General features: G+C 35.1%; 1 protein-coding gene across 8 annotated transcripts in view; it reads right to left on the bottom strand.

The window, feature by feature from the left end:
* The window catches only part of LOC149548160 (isochorismate synthase, chloroplastic-like), a 208,020-nt gene that overhangs the window by 134,682 nt on the left and 59,233 nt on the right, over positions 1-14,105 (bottom strand). For all 8 annotated transcript variants that reach the window (XR_016353997.1, XR_016353995.1, XR_016353996.1 and 5 more), the window contains exons 6-7: positions 13,479-13,553; positions 13,146-13,214 (exon numbers count right to left, since the gene is read on the bottom strand). Coding sequence is in view for 5 of the 8 variants with exons in the window: in XM_089792201.1 (XP_089648327.1) it covers positions 13,146-13,214; positions 13,479-13,553 (144 nt within the window). In the remaining 3 variants the exon portion in view is untranslated. The remainder of the gene's footprint in view (positions 1-13,145; positions 13,215-13,478; positions 13,554-14,105) is intronic.

Here is a 14,105-nt window from a genome sequence, read left to right as displayed (position 1 = left end):
GGAATAAGGGGTCCACATTTGGATCTAATTTCCTCAGCCTCCAAGGAATCTTCAGATGAGAAAAGCTTACTATAGTAATCAGCAAAAGCCAAAGAAATACAAACAGGATCAGAGACTTCCTGATTATTAATAACAAGCTTGTCAATAGATTCTTTAATCTGTTTCTGCCTAAGAAAATTAAAGAAATATTTAGACCCTTGATCACCATGTTGGATCCAATTAATCCTAGAACGAATTCTAGCTCCATGAATTTTAGTCTGTTGATGCTTGCTAAGGGCATCCTTAGCAGCAATAACTTGGTTCAAAAGATCCGCATTAGAAGGGTCAGCCTGAACATTAAATTCAATAGTTTGAAGGTTACAGCAGAGCAACTTTTCAGTGAACCTATAGTCCGTGGCACACTTTTGGCCAATGGTTTGCAGGAAAGCTTTCCAAGCTGGGAGATTTGCCTTCCACTTGTCAATCATGAGAGAGTCCTTCATGTTAAAGAAGTTGATGTTCCTGATAAGATGCAAGGCACATAGAACATCATCATTGTGCAACAGCTTAGTATTCAGCAAGAATTTGGAAGAGATAGGTTTATGACAAACAGGATTAGAATTAATGCTGATACGGGTGAAAATAGGATGATGATCAGACAGGGTGGTGGCAAAAACCAAAACAATGTTACCATTACTATTGAGAAGAAAATAAAAGAAGTCTTTATTGCCATAAAAGCGATCTAATCTGAAATAGATCCTGGATCGACCTTGCTGGAAATTGCACCAAGTGTGCCAAATTCTGGGATGAGATTCTTTAATGTTAGCTAGGGGGTCAAACAATTTTTTTGAGTTAATAAACTTAGACCAATGCAGATACTCATAATCCTTCCATCTGAACGGGTTGCCACCAATTTTATCCTTCTGGGACTCAACCATATTGAAGTCTCCTTCAAAAAACCAAGGAATATCAGGGAGAGCGGATAGCCAATTCTAGAGGGAGATTCTATCCTTAGTATCATTAGGAGCGTAAATAGAGCAAATACCTTTTTTATTATTATTAATATTCATAGTAAACCAGATAGCCCTTTGACAGGGGGAAACACCATTATTAGTTATGAGCTTCCCCCACTTGGGATTAACAAGGATAGCAATTCCACCTTTACCCCTGATATGGCTAGAGTAAAACTTAATGGCATCCTTCCAAATAAAATTAAGGCTGATATCGAGCATGAAACTAAAAGCTTTAATTTCTTGCATCATAAACAAATCAACAAAGTTAAAAGAATTTAAAACACGCTTAACAACATATTTTCTATCTGGAGACTCAAGCCCCCTAACATTCCAGGATAAGCAATTCATTGAGACACATTGCAAGGGGTTTGCGACGCATCTTCAACAGTAATGCTAGCACAACTAGGAGCATCCCCAGGATTCTTATTAGCAGAATTGTTTTTGGACCTTGGTGGCCTTCCACGCCTACTGGTGGAAATGGTGTCTAATTTAGGAGACTCATCAAGGATTGACAGCTCCATATCCATATTGAGATCAAAGAGAGCAGACCTAGAAGCAGGAATGACTTCGAAAATATAACCATCCTCAATTTCCTTAAACACCTTTGGTGGATTCAAGGCGGACTTGACTGCTTCAATGGAAGAAGCAGGACACTCAATTGGGACAACACTTAGTGGGGGATTTAATATGGGATGAGAATCCGAAATAACATAATCGGATTTAGGGTTAACCAAAGTAACCCCTCTCCTCTTTTTCCTGTTTCTAACAGGAGTAAATTCATCATCTAATTCAGGCCCCGACACAGTCTCTGGAGGGGGAGATAAATTCAAGTTAAGAGCAGAAACAAGCTGGTTAAAATCTGAGGAAATAGGAGCCTTCATAGCAACCTTCATAGCGGGTTGACCATCAGATTTAGAAGCAACAGGTGGGTTAACCGGCAGAGGGGACTTGGGAGGGGGATTATTACTATTGGAAGACTTAACAGAAGGCTTATTATGGATGGGACAAGCCCTACGCCAATGACTCTCCTTCCTGCACAAAAAACAAGCATTCAAGCCCCCTAAAATTTCAATAGGGCAAACAAAATTTTCATTAAGCACATTAATATTAATTTCAGAAGGAATTTCTTTGCCAGGAAGGAGCAATATAAGAACCCTAGCATCCATATGTGGACTAATCTAATAGTTTCATCCATCCTGATAATTTTGCCCAAATTTTCCAACTGTTGTGGCAAAAAATGCCAAAGAAATGGCGGTAAGTTTTTTACAAGAATTCACCTGGGCGCCGAGAGGGCCAAAACTTCCTCATGGACAGCCTCAAGGGTCCAAGCCAATGCTCAAAAGGACATCAACCCAACCGTCCAATACTGCTTATTTACAACCTCTTGTTGGGCATCATGGTTAGTGAAAAAGATAAAAAAAAGCCCCCTTTGAATTTGTCTACAAAAAGTTATGTGAAACCCTAGTTTGGTATTCCAGAAATTATGAAACCAATCATCCATAAACTTGCATGGAGGACATTTTTCAATTTCAACGACAGTAAAAAAGATTGCAGTGTCTTTAATCCTACCTTTTTCTTTAGTAATTTCAGCAACCATCTCAGAATTAGGAATTAAAGAAAAATGAGCCAAGGAAGCCAAAGCGTTCTTACCATCCTTGGGGACCTCATAGTTGTCAGGGCCAACAACAACAAACCTCGTATGTTCATGAATACCACCTGTCGAATTGGAAACCGCCTTTGAGAAAGATTTAGGTTTGAAAGAATTGCTAGCAGTCGGCATAGGAATACCATTAATGCTAGCAAAAGCATTAGCTGAAGGAGGAGGTACTTGGAAGTAAAAGCATCACCAGGAGCACTGGGAGAAGAACAACCACTATCGACGACCCCAAACTTTTCCTTCGCCACCTTGCCAGCAACGAGCAAGACCAGAGCGAAAAAAGAGCAAAGCAAACTCGCATTGAGCAGAGCAGAGCGACTATTTTTTCACAGAGCAGAACAATCTTATCTTCATCTCAATCGTCGTCTTCTCTACTGATAGATTTTGAGCTTTAATGGGCGAGTGAATGCCAAGAGACAAATGGCATTTCAGATCTCCAAGAACTGTTGGAGAGAATGTGAAAAAAGATCTTGTCAGGAGTTGACGAATCTGTTTTCCTACTACTCAATGCAAATGTCTGCAAACCCTAACCCTAGTGTAACTTGCAGAAAATAACACTGGGAAAAAGATCAATGCATGCACCAAATCTCGCTAACTCCCGCCTGCACCAAATTTCGCTAATTCCCGCCCAAAAAAACAAATTTTCCATATATAAAATCTGGTCTAAATTCAGAAGCCAACATAATTGGAACAGATCTCAGCAGTCAAATCGAAATCACATGAAAGAGTTTAGTGAACCATTGCACTCAATACATTTATATTTTAATATTAAATTAATAATAACATTTTATATCAAAAAAATACAAAAGAAATAACCACAAAATAAAAATAATTCAATTTTAAAAGATATATAAATTATTATTAGATTTTTATAAACTATGTATTAAAATTAAATAGTTATATTTTATTTCTTATTTATTACATCATATTTATTCATCAACATCAAATTTATATGTATTACATCTATTTATTATTTACAAATGTACATATTAAATTATATATGTATTATTTCATAATTAAAAATTACTTAATTTTATGAAAAATTTGGAAATACAAAACATTAAATAGTAAACCTTCTCTAATTGTGTAAAATTAAACAATTAGTTTTACTTATAAAATATTTTTATATTTCAGTACATTTCATTTTTTCTTATAGAAATGTGAGTTTCAATATAAAAATTAAATTCTTAGTTTCATTAATTAAAATATAATATGTTTTAATTTTTTATTATAACCATGATTTTATTTTGACTATTTGTTTTATTAAGAAAAATAATTATATTTAATTCTCTCTCCCTCTCACACACAACTTATGTTGGTATCACTCTATCTTACTATTTTATCTCTCTTCCTCTTCCTCCTCTATATTATCTATCATTTTTTCCTCTGCATATATATTTATGTTGTTATTGTTGTATACTGCTATTTATCTCTATCTATATCTCTATCCTAATTTTTGTCCAGTGCTAATGATTAAAAATAGTGTGAGTTCCATTTGATAATCAAGATGAGAATAATACATAGTTGGGGGAGTTATTCCAACTACTTATGGTTGTCTAGTAGCATGCATGGTATGCTTAAACATATAATGTGATACTCCAAATGCTTATCACTTCTTCAAGTTCTATAATTCAAATATTGGTATGGATATCTTTCCTCATTGCACATAATTTAAGTAGTCAATGTAGAAGGTGCAAATTTGTCTAAAGCATATGTATTGATCGTAGTATGATATTAAGTACTTAGTGCCATATTGAGGACTTTGGCCTCTTATTCTTGGGCTTAAGTGCCCAAAGATATAATAATATAGCACGAGAACTTAACAACAAAATATGAGCCATCCTATCAGATCACAAGCGCATTTCTAGGATGAAAATTTAACAACAAAATATGAACAATCCTATCAGATCACAAGTGCATTTCTAGGTAAAAATTAATGCATTCATAATATTAATTTAGATTCTCACTCATCTACACCTCTACAACCATTATGCGTTACACAGGAACTATGACGCATTGCGTCTCTTGTTTATAAAGTGCATTATGGCACCTATGAGGATTTATTTTTAATTAATTCAAATTCAATTGTGCAACCAAAACCAAAGTTATGATTTAAGTGAAAAGTGTGAAGATGAAGTTAGTAGCCATTTGTGTAATGATAAAGCTATTCGATCGATTATATAAATGTAGCTCCAAAGACGTTCATTCTATGCATGTGTTTTCTTGATATTATTTTGGTAAGAAACTTGGCAAGGGTTTGAGAAAAATCCATCCATAGGGATTGGACGATCCTTGTATGATTTACAGACACTTTGAATCAGCGTCAAGTGCTGGTGAATTGTGTTACTCAGTGGCTATTTCCTATAGCCGACTATGCATCCAAAGTGGAGGGTTGTGTGAGAATTCTCAGCGTTTGATACCAGTTATATTCACAGGGGAAAAAGATCAGTTTGTATGCACTTAGCAGCATTTTCCTTAGGCTTCCATTCACAGGTCCTGCGTCTGCAATTAGGAGGCATCGTTTTGCTTGGAGGGTGGCCATATTGCAATCCTTAGCACCCACACCTATCTTTGCTCACTAATTTGGTTGTTGCAATTAAATACTTGTGAATATCAACGTCATTCCTCAGGCTCCAGGTTCTTATAAATATACAGAATAAATAAATTAGTGTCTCAGTTATTACAACTTTCATGCAGTGTGATCATTCCTTGTATATATGTGATGAATAAACTTGATGTGCATTGTTGAATTTCAATTTCAATTTCCTTGCATTGCAATCATTTTAATTCCTGAGAAATTTCAAAAACAAAAACATATATTGTCAAAACACAAGAAAAATGCAAAAACTATCAAAAAGCACCAAAACAACATTTCTTGGGACAGAGTGGGTGAAGGAGCTAGCAAGGCTCTAAACATTAAACTCTGATGTCTTTCTTAGCCTGAGCTAAATTACTGATTTCACCACAAACAATTACCACAGTGCTCTGTCAGCTGATGTAATCATCAAATTTCATTCTACGAACAAACTAGGGGGATGTCCAATCTTAGAAGTTTTCCTTATTGAAGAATGATACTGTTGCAACTCTGCAATTCACAGCTCTGCCTCAAGTTTGTAATGAAGACAAATAACTTGCATGCTCAAAATGAGCCTCCAAAAACTTTTTTATCATTATTTAATCCAAGCCGGCCATCTCTAGGGTTTTATTATTTTACTTTTAATAACAGAATTGCCTCTTGATAAAATATTAGAAACTAATCACCAAGGCTTTATTTTCCATTGTTATAATTGGCCCCCCTTTTATTTATAATAAATTGCATTCATAGGCCAATGGATGGGTCCACAATTTATTATAACTTATTACATTAAAAATTGACTTATAAAATTGCTTTAATATTTATTTATTCAATACCAACTCATAAAATATTTCATAGTCGATGTTCACCTGAGTTCGCAAATATACATGGCATTCATATGAAACTAAGCACAAAGCATGTCATTTAAACATTATTACCAAAGAATGATATATATATCTATATATATATATATATATATATAACAGTTATCACAGAAATATATATTCATTCATAATTTATTTTTCAAAGAATAATATGAATACATTCTATTTATGAGTTAAATTATGACAAATATCCTCACAACTATCAGTAGCATACTCAACTGATGGGTTTTCTCCTATCAAAGATCCAAAGTTCATGCTTCCCTCTAATGAACATTTGCTATCCCTTGGATTATGGCTGCTGATTTCAACATGGTAGAGAGGCAACAGGACAAATCAGGTGGACAGTGATTTGAATGGAAAAATGAGGAAAAGTTCTTTTGGAATAGATTTGTCAATAAGTATAAACTCTTTGATGCCCTTGCTGGAAATAGGAATGAGCACAATGGCATTTGGTTTACATGGACTAACTTTCAAAAAGGACCCAAAAGAATATATGGTAGACTCAACAGATCCTCTGTTAGTAAAGTTACCTTCTCATTCAACAGAAACGATGATGGTGATTGCATTATGGTGATTGCATTCAAGTCTACCCTTCACTCTCTCAGATCACAACCTTGTCATTGCTTCTATATTTCTGATCAAACAACTTGGAGTGACTAATGCAAAAAACTCTAGCTTTGCCCTTAACACATCACTACTTAAGAGTAAAGGAGTTACCTAGGCGGCCTTCTTTATCATGTGGTATAATGTATACATGGTTAAACACATAGATGTCATCAGTAGGTGGATCACCATGGTTGATAGTTGGAGAAAACTGTTCCAGTCAATAGGTAAGAAAAGAGCAAAAGATGCCAGGAGAACTGAGAGCACATTACATGGAAAGCTGGTGGTGGTAGAAAATATCCTTCAGAAGGACTACCTTAACCCAAATGCCCTAGACACTAGTGAAAGTCAGAAACTAACTAAGGAATTTCCAAAATTATTAAGTTCAAGCCTCAAGGTGCCAAGGTTAGAGCCAGAATTAATTGGTTGGAGCACAGAGACAAAGGCACCAAATTCTTTTTTCAACTATTGAAGTGGAAGGAGGCAAGGGATAGATTGATATGATCTTGGCAGGAAACTCTACTATCTCAACTCAAGAGGATATCCTCAAGGCATTTGTCAATTACTATGCTTATCTTTTTACTATGGAAGATGTTGGGGATGGTATGAAAGAAGAGAGGAAAAAGATTTGCAGACTCATCCCAAACAAAATTAAAGATGAAGATAGAGCCAAACTATGCCTACCTATATCAAAAGAGGAAATAACCTCTGCAATCATGCTGATGAGAAACAGTAAGGCCCCTGGACCAGATGGCATCCCAGTGGAATTCTGTAGGGAACATATTGATTGGATCTGGCAAGACCTACTATGGATGTATTCACAAGCCTTGCAAAAAGGTACTTTAGGATCAGAAATATTCAAGTCAGAGTGAGTGGATCAGATATGTTCAAGTCCATATGGAAAGGATGGGAACAAGTCAGACATCGGATAGTAGGAGAAAAAATGACTGATGACTCATTTAAACTCTGTAGTGAGAAATCCCCATGGTGGAACCTTGAGAGAAATGGTAAGCCATTAGCCCTGCTGCAAGGATGCTCTGTAAACACTGGTGCAAGCTTGGTATCTACAAATTTAGTGATTTAATCAAGGATGGTCATTTGCTTCTTTAGGAGGAGCTTACCCTTAAATTTCTTTTACCATTATCACAGAAGAAAACCTACTCTATTTTAAAGGAAGCCTGTGCCCAAGCTAATGTACCCTTTGTTGTTGGAGAAATCACTAACAGACTAACTGTCCTGAAATGGTCTGATGGCTCCCCCATAGTGGAAACCAAAGCCAAATATATCTACAGTTTGTTATCTAACTCTGAGATCACCATTAATCATCTCAATTGCAAATGGAGCTCCAACCTTGAACAATCCTATTGGACTAAGTGCTTGCACTCTCTTTGGCATAGACCAGTGGAACCCAAGATCCTTCGTTTTCTTTGGCAAGTTTTGCTTCATAAAATCCTTGTTTATATGCCTAATGGAAATCCTTACTCGTACTATCTATCACCTACTTGAGTCATTTGGACATATTTTCTTTGATTGTTCCTTTGCCAAAGGGGTTAGGATGTTGTTTGGCATTAAAATTGGATACCACATTTCCTTTTTTCATGTTATTTCTGGTCATATTCCTGATCTATCCAAATCTTCTAACACTATCTGGGCTACATTCTCTTCTTTATTCGTTTGGCATTTGCGGATTCTTAGAAATGAGGATATTTCTAAAGAGTAGACATAGGATTCTTACTGGGTCTCAATGGAGACTCATTATTAGACATGTGTTTGCAGGTCTCCATCAATTGCAAGGTTAAGGAACAGAAATTCCATAAAGTCATTAAGGAGTGTACATAGATCCTGAAGAAAGAACTTGCATTTGACATTCATTAAGAAGGTAAAGAAGATGAAAATACTTACTGTACTTTGAAAGAGATGTTAAACCAAATCATTATGAAGAAAAGATTGGCTAATCCTACACTGCCTACTGATAACATTTCTAGTTCTTCTAGAGGCAATGGGCAGTCCACCACCCACTAAACAGATGGAGCCAATAACACTAGCTTTGCTACAAATGGTGCCAAGGTAGGCTGTCAAAGCTGAGGACAACAGGAACCAAAACTATACCACAATTGGTGAAATGATTAATAGGATGATCCCCAATAATAGAGCTGAAAATATCTTGATTATTGTTCATAATGCCGGTGAGCTCAGAGCTGGAAGGAGACCCATTGTTACCCTTAGCCCTGTACCTAGGCCTCCTACAACCATACTCAACAACCCCTTCAATGTCATCAAAGAAGAAGGGTTGCAATTCAGCTGGACTGAAGGGTATGCTTCTTGAACTGTCTGGATGGCAGAATGATTTCGCTAGAACTTAGATATTTTGTTACAGCTCTTTTTTTATATTTGATGGCCTGATGTTTAAAACTATGATATGATCTAAACAAGCCCAGACTCAGATACCATTTCTGCTTATGTTGTCCATACTCTGATGTTCTTTCGAATTGATGTTACTCCTTTTTTGGCCTATCTTATACTTAATAGGAGAAAAAAAAAGTGTGAGCGATGAAAAAAGGAAAAAAAGGAGAGTGAATAAAAGAATTTTATATATATTCAGATTTCCAATCTGATATACATATGAGAATAAAATAGAGGAGTATGTATGAATAAATAAAAAGATGCAAGGAAGAATATGCAGAACATATCTTTAGAATAGAGGAAATGAGAAATAAATATAAGGGTGAAGGAATCTAGAGAAGAGTTGAATAAATATATTTATATGTAGGTTTATTGTCTGATATAAATATCAATTAAAGAAAGTGAGTAAAAGTATTAAAGAAAGATTATGGCAAAGTAAAATAAACATGAAATAATTGGATCCATCATCAATTGAATGAGCAGCATTATCAAGGTGGAACATAAGTGTGTGTGCAGTGAATTAGTGCTCATGAAGATAGCAGAGGGAGTTGGAGCAACCTGTAGATTGGATCCTGTGAAGTGTGGGAGTTGGAGCTTCTAGTGAGTCGATGCTCATAAACATAGGGGTTGGACCCTCTAGTATGTTGAAGCTTGAAAAACATTGTAAAAGAATAGTTTATTTAAGAAAGCATTTATTTGTCATGGTTTTCTCCCGCATTGGGTTTCCACATAAACATTGTGTTATTGTGCTCATGTGCATGATTGTTGATTCCAGAATTATAAATCATTTGAAACTATTGTTTGGATAAAAAGTTTTAATTTGGCCAAATTATTATTATACTAATTCAAACCACCCCTCCCCCCCCCAACCTCAACATAATTGTGTGCTGTTCACTATCACTATGGATGAGGCACATATTGAGGATTTTGTAACTACTTCTACACCACCCACCCAACAACAACAATCTCTTTTGAGCACTAGTCTTAAACACAATTTATGATTTCCAACTTTCATTGATATCAAAACTTGAACTTAACATGTATTTGGAGGTTGTATTGAACTCAATTTATTCAAATGTTGCACTTGCCTTTTTGTCTATGACTCTATTGCCAAATTGTAATTGCTATGTATTTAAATCAAAACTTTCATTTATATATGATGGAAATCTCAAATTAGTATATGTTCTACAAATTTAGTGTATGGTGTGTTTTTTAAGAATATTTTATGAGCTCATATATTTTCAAATGTTCAATAGAAGAGTCAAATTATTGTCAATATTTCACTGAGATTTTAAATATTTTGGACCAGCCAAGTTATTTTTGAGTCCCTAATTTTCGACTATGGTTCATAGTCATCTATTTTTAGGCATTTTTTTGTTATCTAAAAATTGTTTGACTATAAAATTTATAATGCCAAGTAGTATAAGCATCCAGATTAAACAATTTTTTTATATTGGTCATATTACCTTTCAGCTCTATCACCATTTGTTTTGACTAACCTAGCGTAAATCTGCTTGACATTGTGTTCTCCTGAAATTATTGATACACTTCCCAAATATTTCTCTGACACAAAATTAAGTACTACTTCTTTGTTGCGTCAAGTTTGTCTTGGACCATAATAGTGGTGCCATAAAACCAAGCATTAGACTAAGAAAATAGTCAAATTACTAAACTATGTTACCAATTCAAGTTCGGGGACAATTTTTGAAATGAGAACTTAGTACATTGGTTCATGAATATTTTTCTTCATTATGGTTTGTATGGGATCGTGTGTGTGTATATATGTGCATTTTATATACAAAAAAATAAGAGAAATATACATAATTGTAAAATTAAATCATTTCATAGTATGAATCTATGATGTTTAATCATTGATCAATGTCAAATGTCATAAACATTAAAAGTCTAAATACTTGAAATGCCAAATCTGCTTTGTGGAAGGTATTTGGCAGTCCACAATCGAATACAATCACCTCACTTCAAATTAGAAAGATGGAGAGAGAAAAATGAGAGCAGTGTGAAAAGAAGTATTTTTGGAGGCTTCATTGTGGGCCATTTTAGGGTTAGAACAAAACAATAGCAATAAAAATGTTTTTTATTATGTTTTTGGACCAAGTTTTTGAGTTCGACATCGTGGCTCCTCATAGGTCACTGCTTGGTTCGCCCGGGTTCATGTTAGGTTTGGGCGGGGTCTGTGCCCAGCCTCGTGGCCTTGGACATAGCATGAACCAATTCACAAACCCAAACCCAGCTCGCACTTGGACTCGGTTCGAGGGTTCAAGGCACGAACCCAATAACACGGATATTAAATGCATTGTAATGGGACCACACATCAATGATAATCAATAACGCATGCACTAATCAAAAGAACGTGATAAAGTAGTAACATGATACATATTATTGATTAACAATAACCACTAGTAGCTAACTTATCACATACAATGTAAACGTACACTTTATTATATGACTATACTAATATTTTGATAACTAATATTGTGATTAAGTAATATTTTGTTGTTCGTAGTCATCATCTTTTTAGTCAATTTTATTGTTATTTATTTAAGCCTATGAAAATTTACATACCCAAGCATTATAAGCATTCAGATTAAATAGCATTTCTATCTTGGTCATATTGACTTTCAGCTGTATCCCCATCTATTATGATTAACTTGGCTGTAATGTTTCATTCCTAGAGGGTGGTCTGATGGTCAATCACAAACATTGAGGGTCCTCAATGAATAGCTACACGAAGGCAGTACGGTGGGATTGTTTGGTCTATACGGAGCCTAGAAGCTAGTACGGTGAGAAAGAGCAGATGAACAGGGGGGCCGTATGGTAGAAGATAGTGCAACCATACAATATTCAAAAGGGTCGTACGGTGGGAGATGTAAAGAGGTGGGTGTACGGTGGATAGTTGGTCGTACGGAGATCAAGGAAGGTAAGTTGTACAATGCAGGTAGGAGTCCAAAGGGTGAAGGGGAGGGAAGTATGGTGGGTCGTACAAGATGGACCGTACGGAATGGGCCGTACAGGATGGGTTGTATAGGATGGGACGTATGGTGTTACTACGAAATGACTGTGTACCAATCCAGAGTCTGTATGTTTGTGTAGTTATATGGAAGAAGACATAGGGGTAGTGGAAGTGAGTTTGAACAATATGACCATGAACAAGATGAAATCCAAATAATGAAAATTGAACACATGTATATTCAATTAATATTCGCAGATAGATGGTGCTCCAATTTGCTAGATCCAAGCGAAGTGTTACAAGCGATGGAATAGGACGAGGGTTGAATCCCACCAAAACCGGACAAACCAAATATGGAAGGTCTTTTACTTTCGATATGGCAAACAACAGAGAACTCTAACAGGAATTCGCAATACATACAAAATAATCCAAAATGCATACCTAACTACTACCTACAAGCCGTGCTTAAATACCCGTCGGGAAATCCCTTCCGAGGGTGTACAAAGATAGCCGACGGCCAAACTATCTACTGAAACAATTAAATTAAAATGGGTCCGAGATATATTAAATCAATCAGCCCATTAACAAAGTTTCATTTAATTCATTTATTTTATGACAGGGACATTACATTGGCATCAAATTGCTTTTAACATTTTGCTTTCCTGAACTTATTGATACACTTCCTAATTATTTCTCTAATAAAAAATTAAGTACTATTTTGTTACATCAAGTTTATCTTGAGCCATAATATGGTGCATTAAAACCTAGTATTCCACAAGGAAAATGGCCAATTAGATTAAATTCGTTGTAATGGGATCACACATCAATAATCACTAATGCATGTGCTGATTAAAAGAACATGAAACAAATCATGAAGTCCCTCTAGTAAAACTTTGATTCATTGAAACCATATCAAACAAGAAAACTCTAAATTTCTTACACTAGGAAAATACAACCACCTATGATTTTTAGCTTCAGATCATGAAGTAAAAGTAGTTCAATATTATGATACAAGAATTTGTGTCATCAAAAAATCAAACAAAAGTCATGGAGTTCATCATACCGTGCTTCCGATAAATGCTGATAGATTTGGCAGCTCGAAACAGAATTGATATGAATTTTGATTATTTTCCTGATTCAAAATCATCCTATAAGAAAGTGCACACAAACTTGAAAATAATTTCTCCTTAGATTCAAGAACTGCATTTTGAAGAAAGGAATTGTATTAAAATGTTCTCTAATGACCAAAGTAGGCACAAAGTGCATCCACTTATGTTACAGAAAGTAATGAAAACCAGGTAAACAACAGCAATAAAGAAGTAGAATTCCATTTTAATTACCAGTTCATGATTCTAAAACACATGCTCAAAAAAAATTGAGGAAAACTCGTTAATACCTGAAGACAGGCTACCAATTCCAAAGGATCAATGTTCACATCGATTTCAATCTTTGATCTCCTAGCAAGAATGACCTGGTCTTTGGATGCAGGTAAAAAGAAATCTATTCATTATGAAATTAAATGAATTAGGCATTCCTGTATTATATAAGCAAAGAGGAAATAATCTTATTCTTCCAAGACACCAAATATGAATCACTTTGGTGCGAGAATTCATGAGACAAGATATGACTGTGCAGGGAGAATTTTGATGAACCAATTCAGCATTATAATGTGTACTAAAATTCTGTTAAAATATTGAAGAGAAATATATCTCAGAAAGGATCCAAACAGTTCTGACACTATAGATAGAGAAGGCATTCACAATATGCTCATGTCTTTTTCTTCCATCAAGGATTAGTATTGGCAAGTAACAAATATTCTTTTAACTAGTGAATTTTCAACAATATGTCAACAATTCTATCATCTCTTACCACAAACATGCTAGATACGCAATCAATCATTGATGTTATCCACCGTAAGGGAACAAAAATAAAATCTTAAACTTGTATGCAATTGTCTGTAAAACAACATTTTTATTCTCAACAAGAGGTTAGTGAGACTTTGATATAGATATCATTTGAAAGA

This window comes from Cupressus sempervirens, chromosome 7, assembly GCF_028749045.1.
Source record: "Cupressus sempervirens isolate cs-2001-9-10 chromosome 7, ASM2874904v1, whole genome shotgun sequence".
In the NCBI taxonomy this organism is placed as follows: domain Eukaryota; kingdom Viridiplantae; phylum Streptophyta; class Pinopsida; order Cupressales; family Cupressaceae; genus Cupressus; species Cupressus sempervirens.
This window is presented reverse-complemented; position numbering and strand designations above follow the sequence as displayed.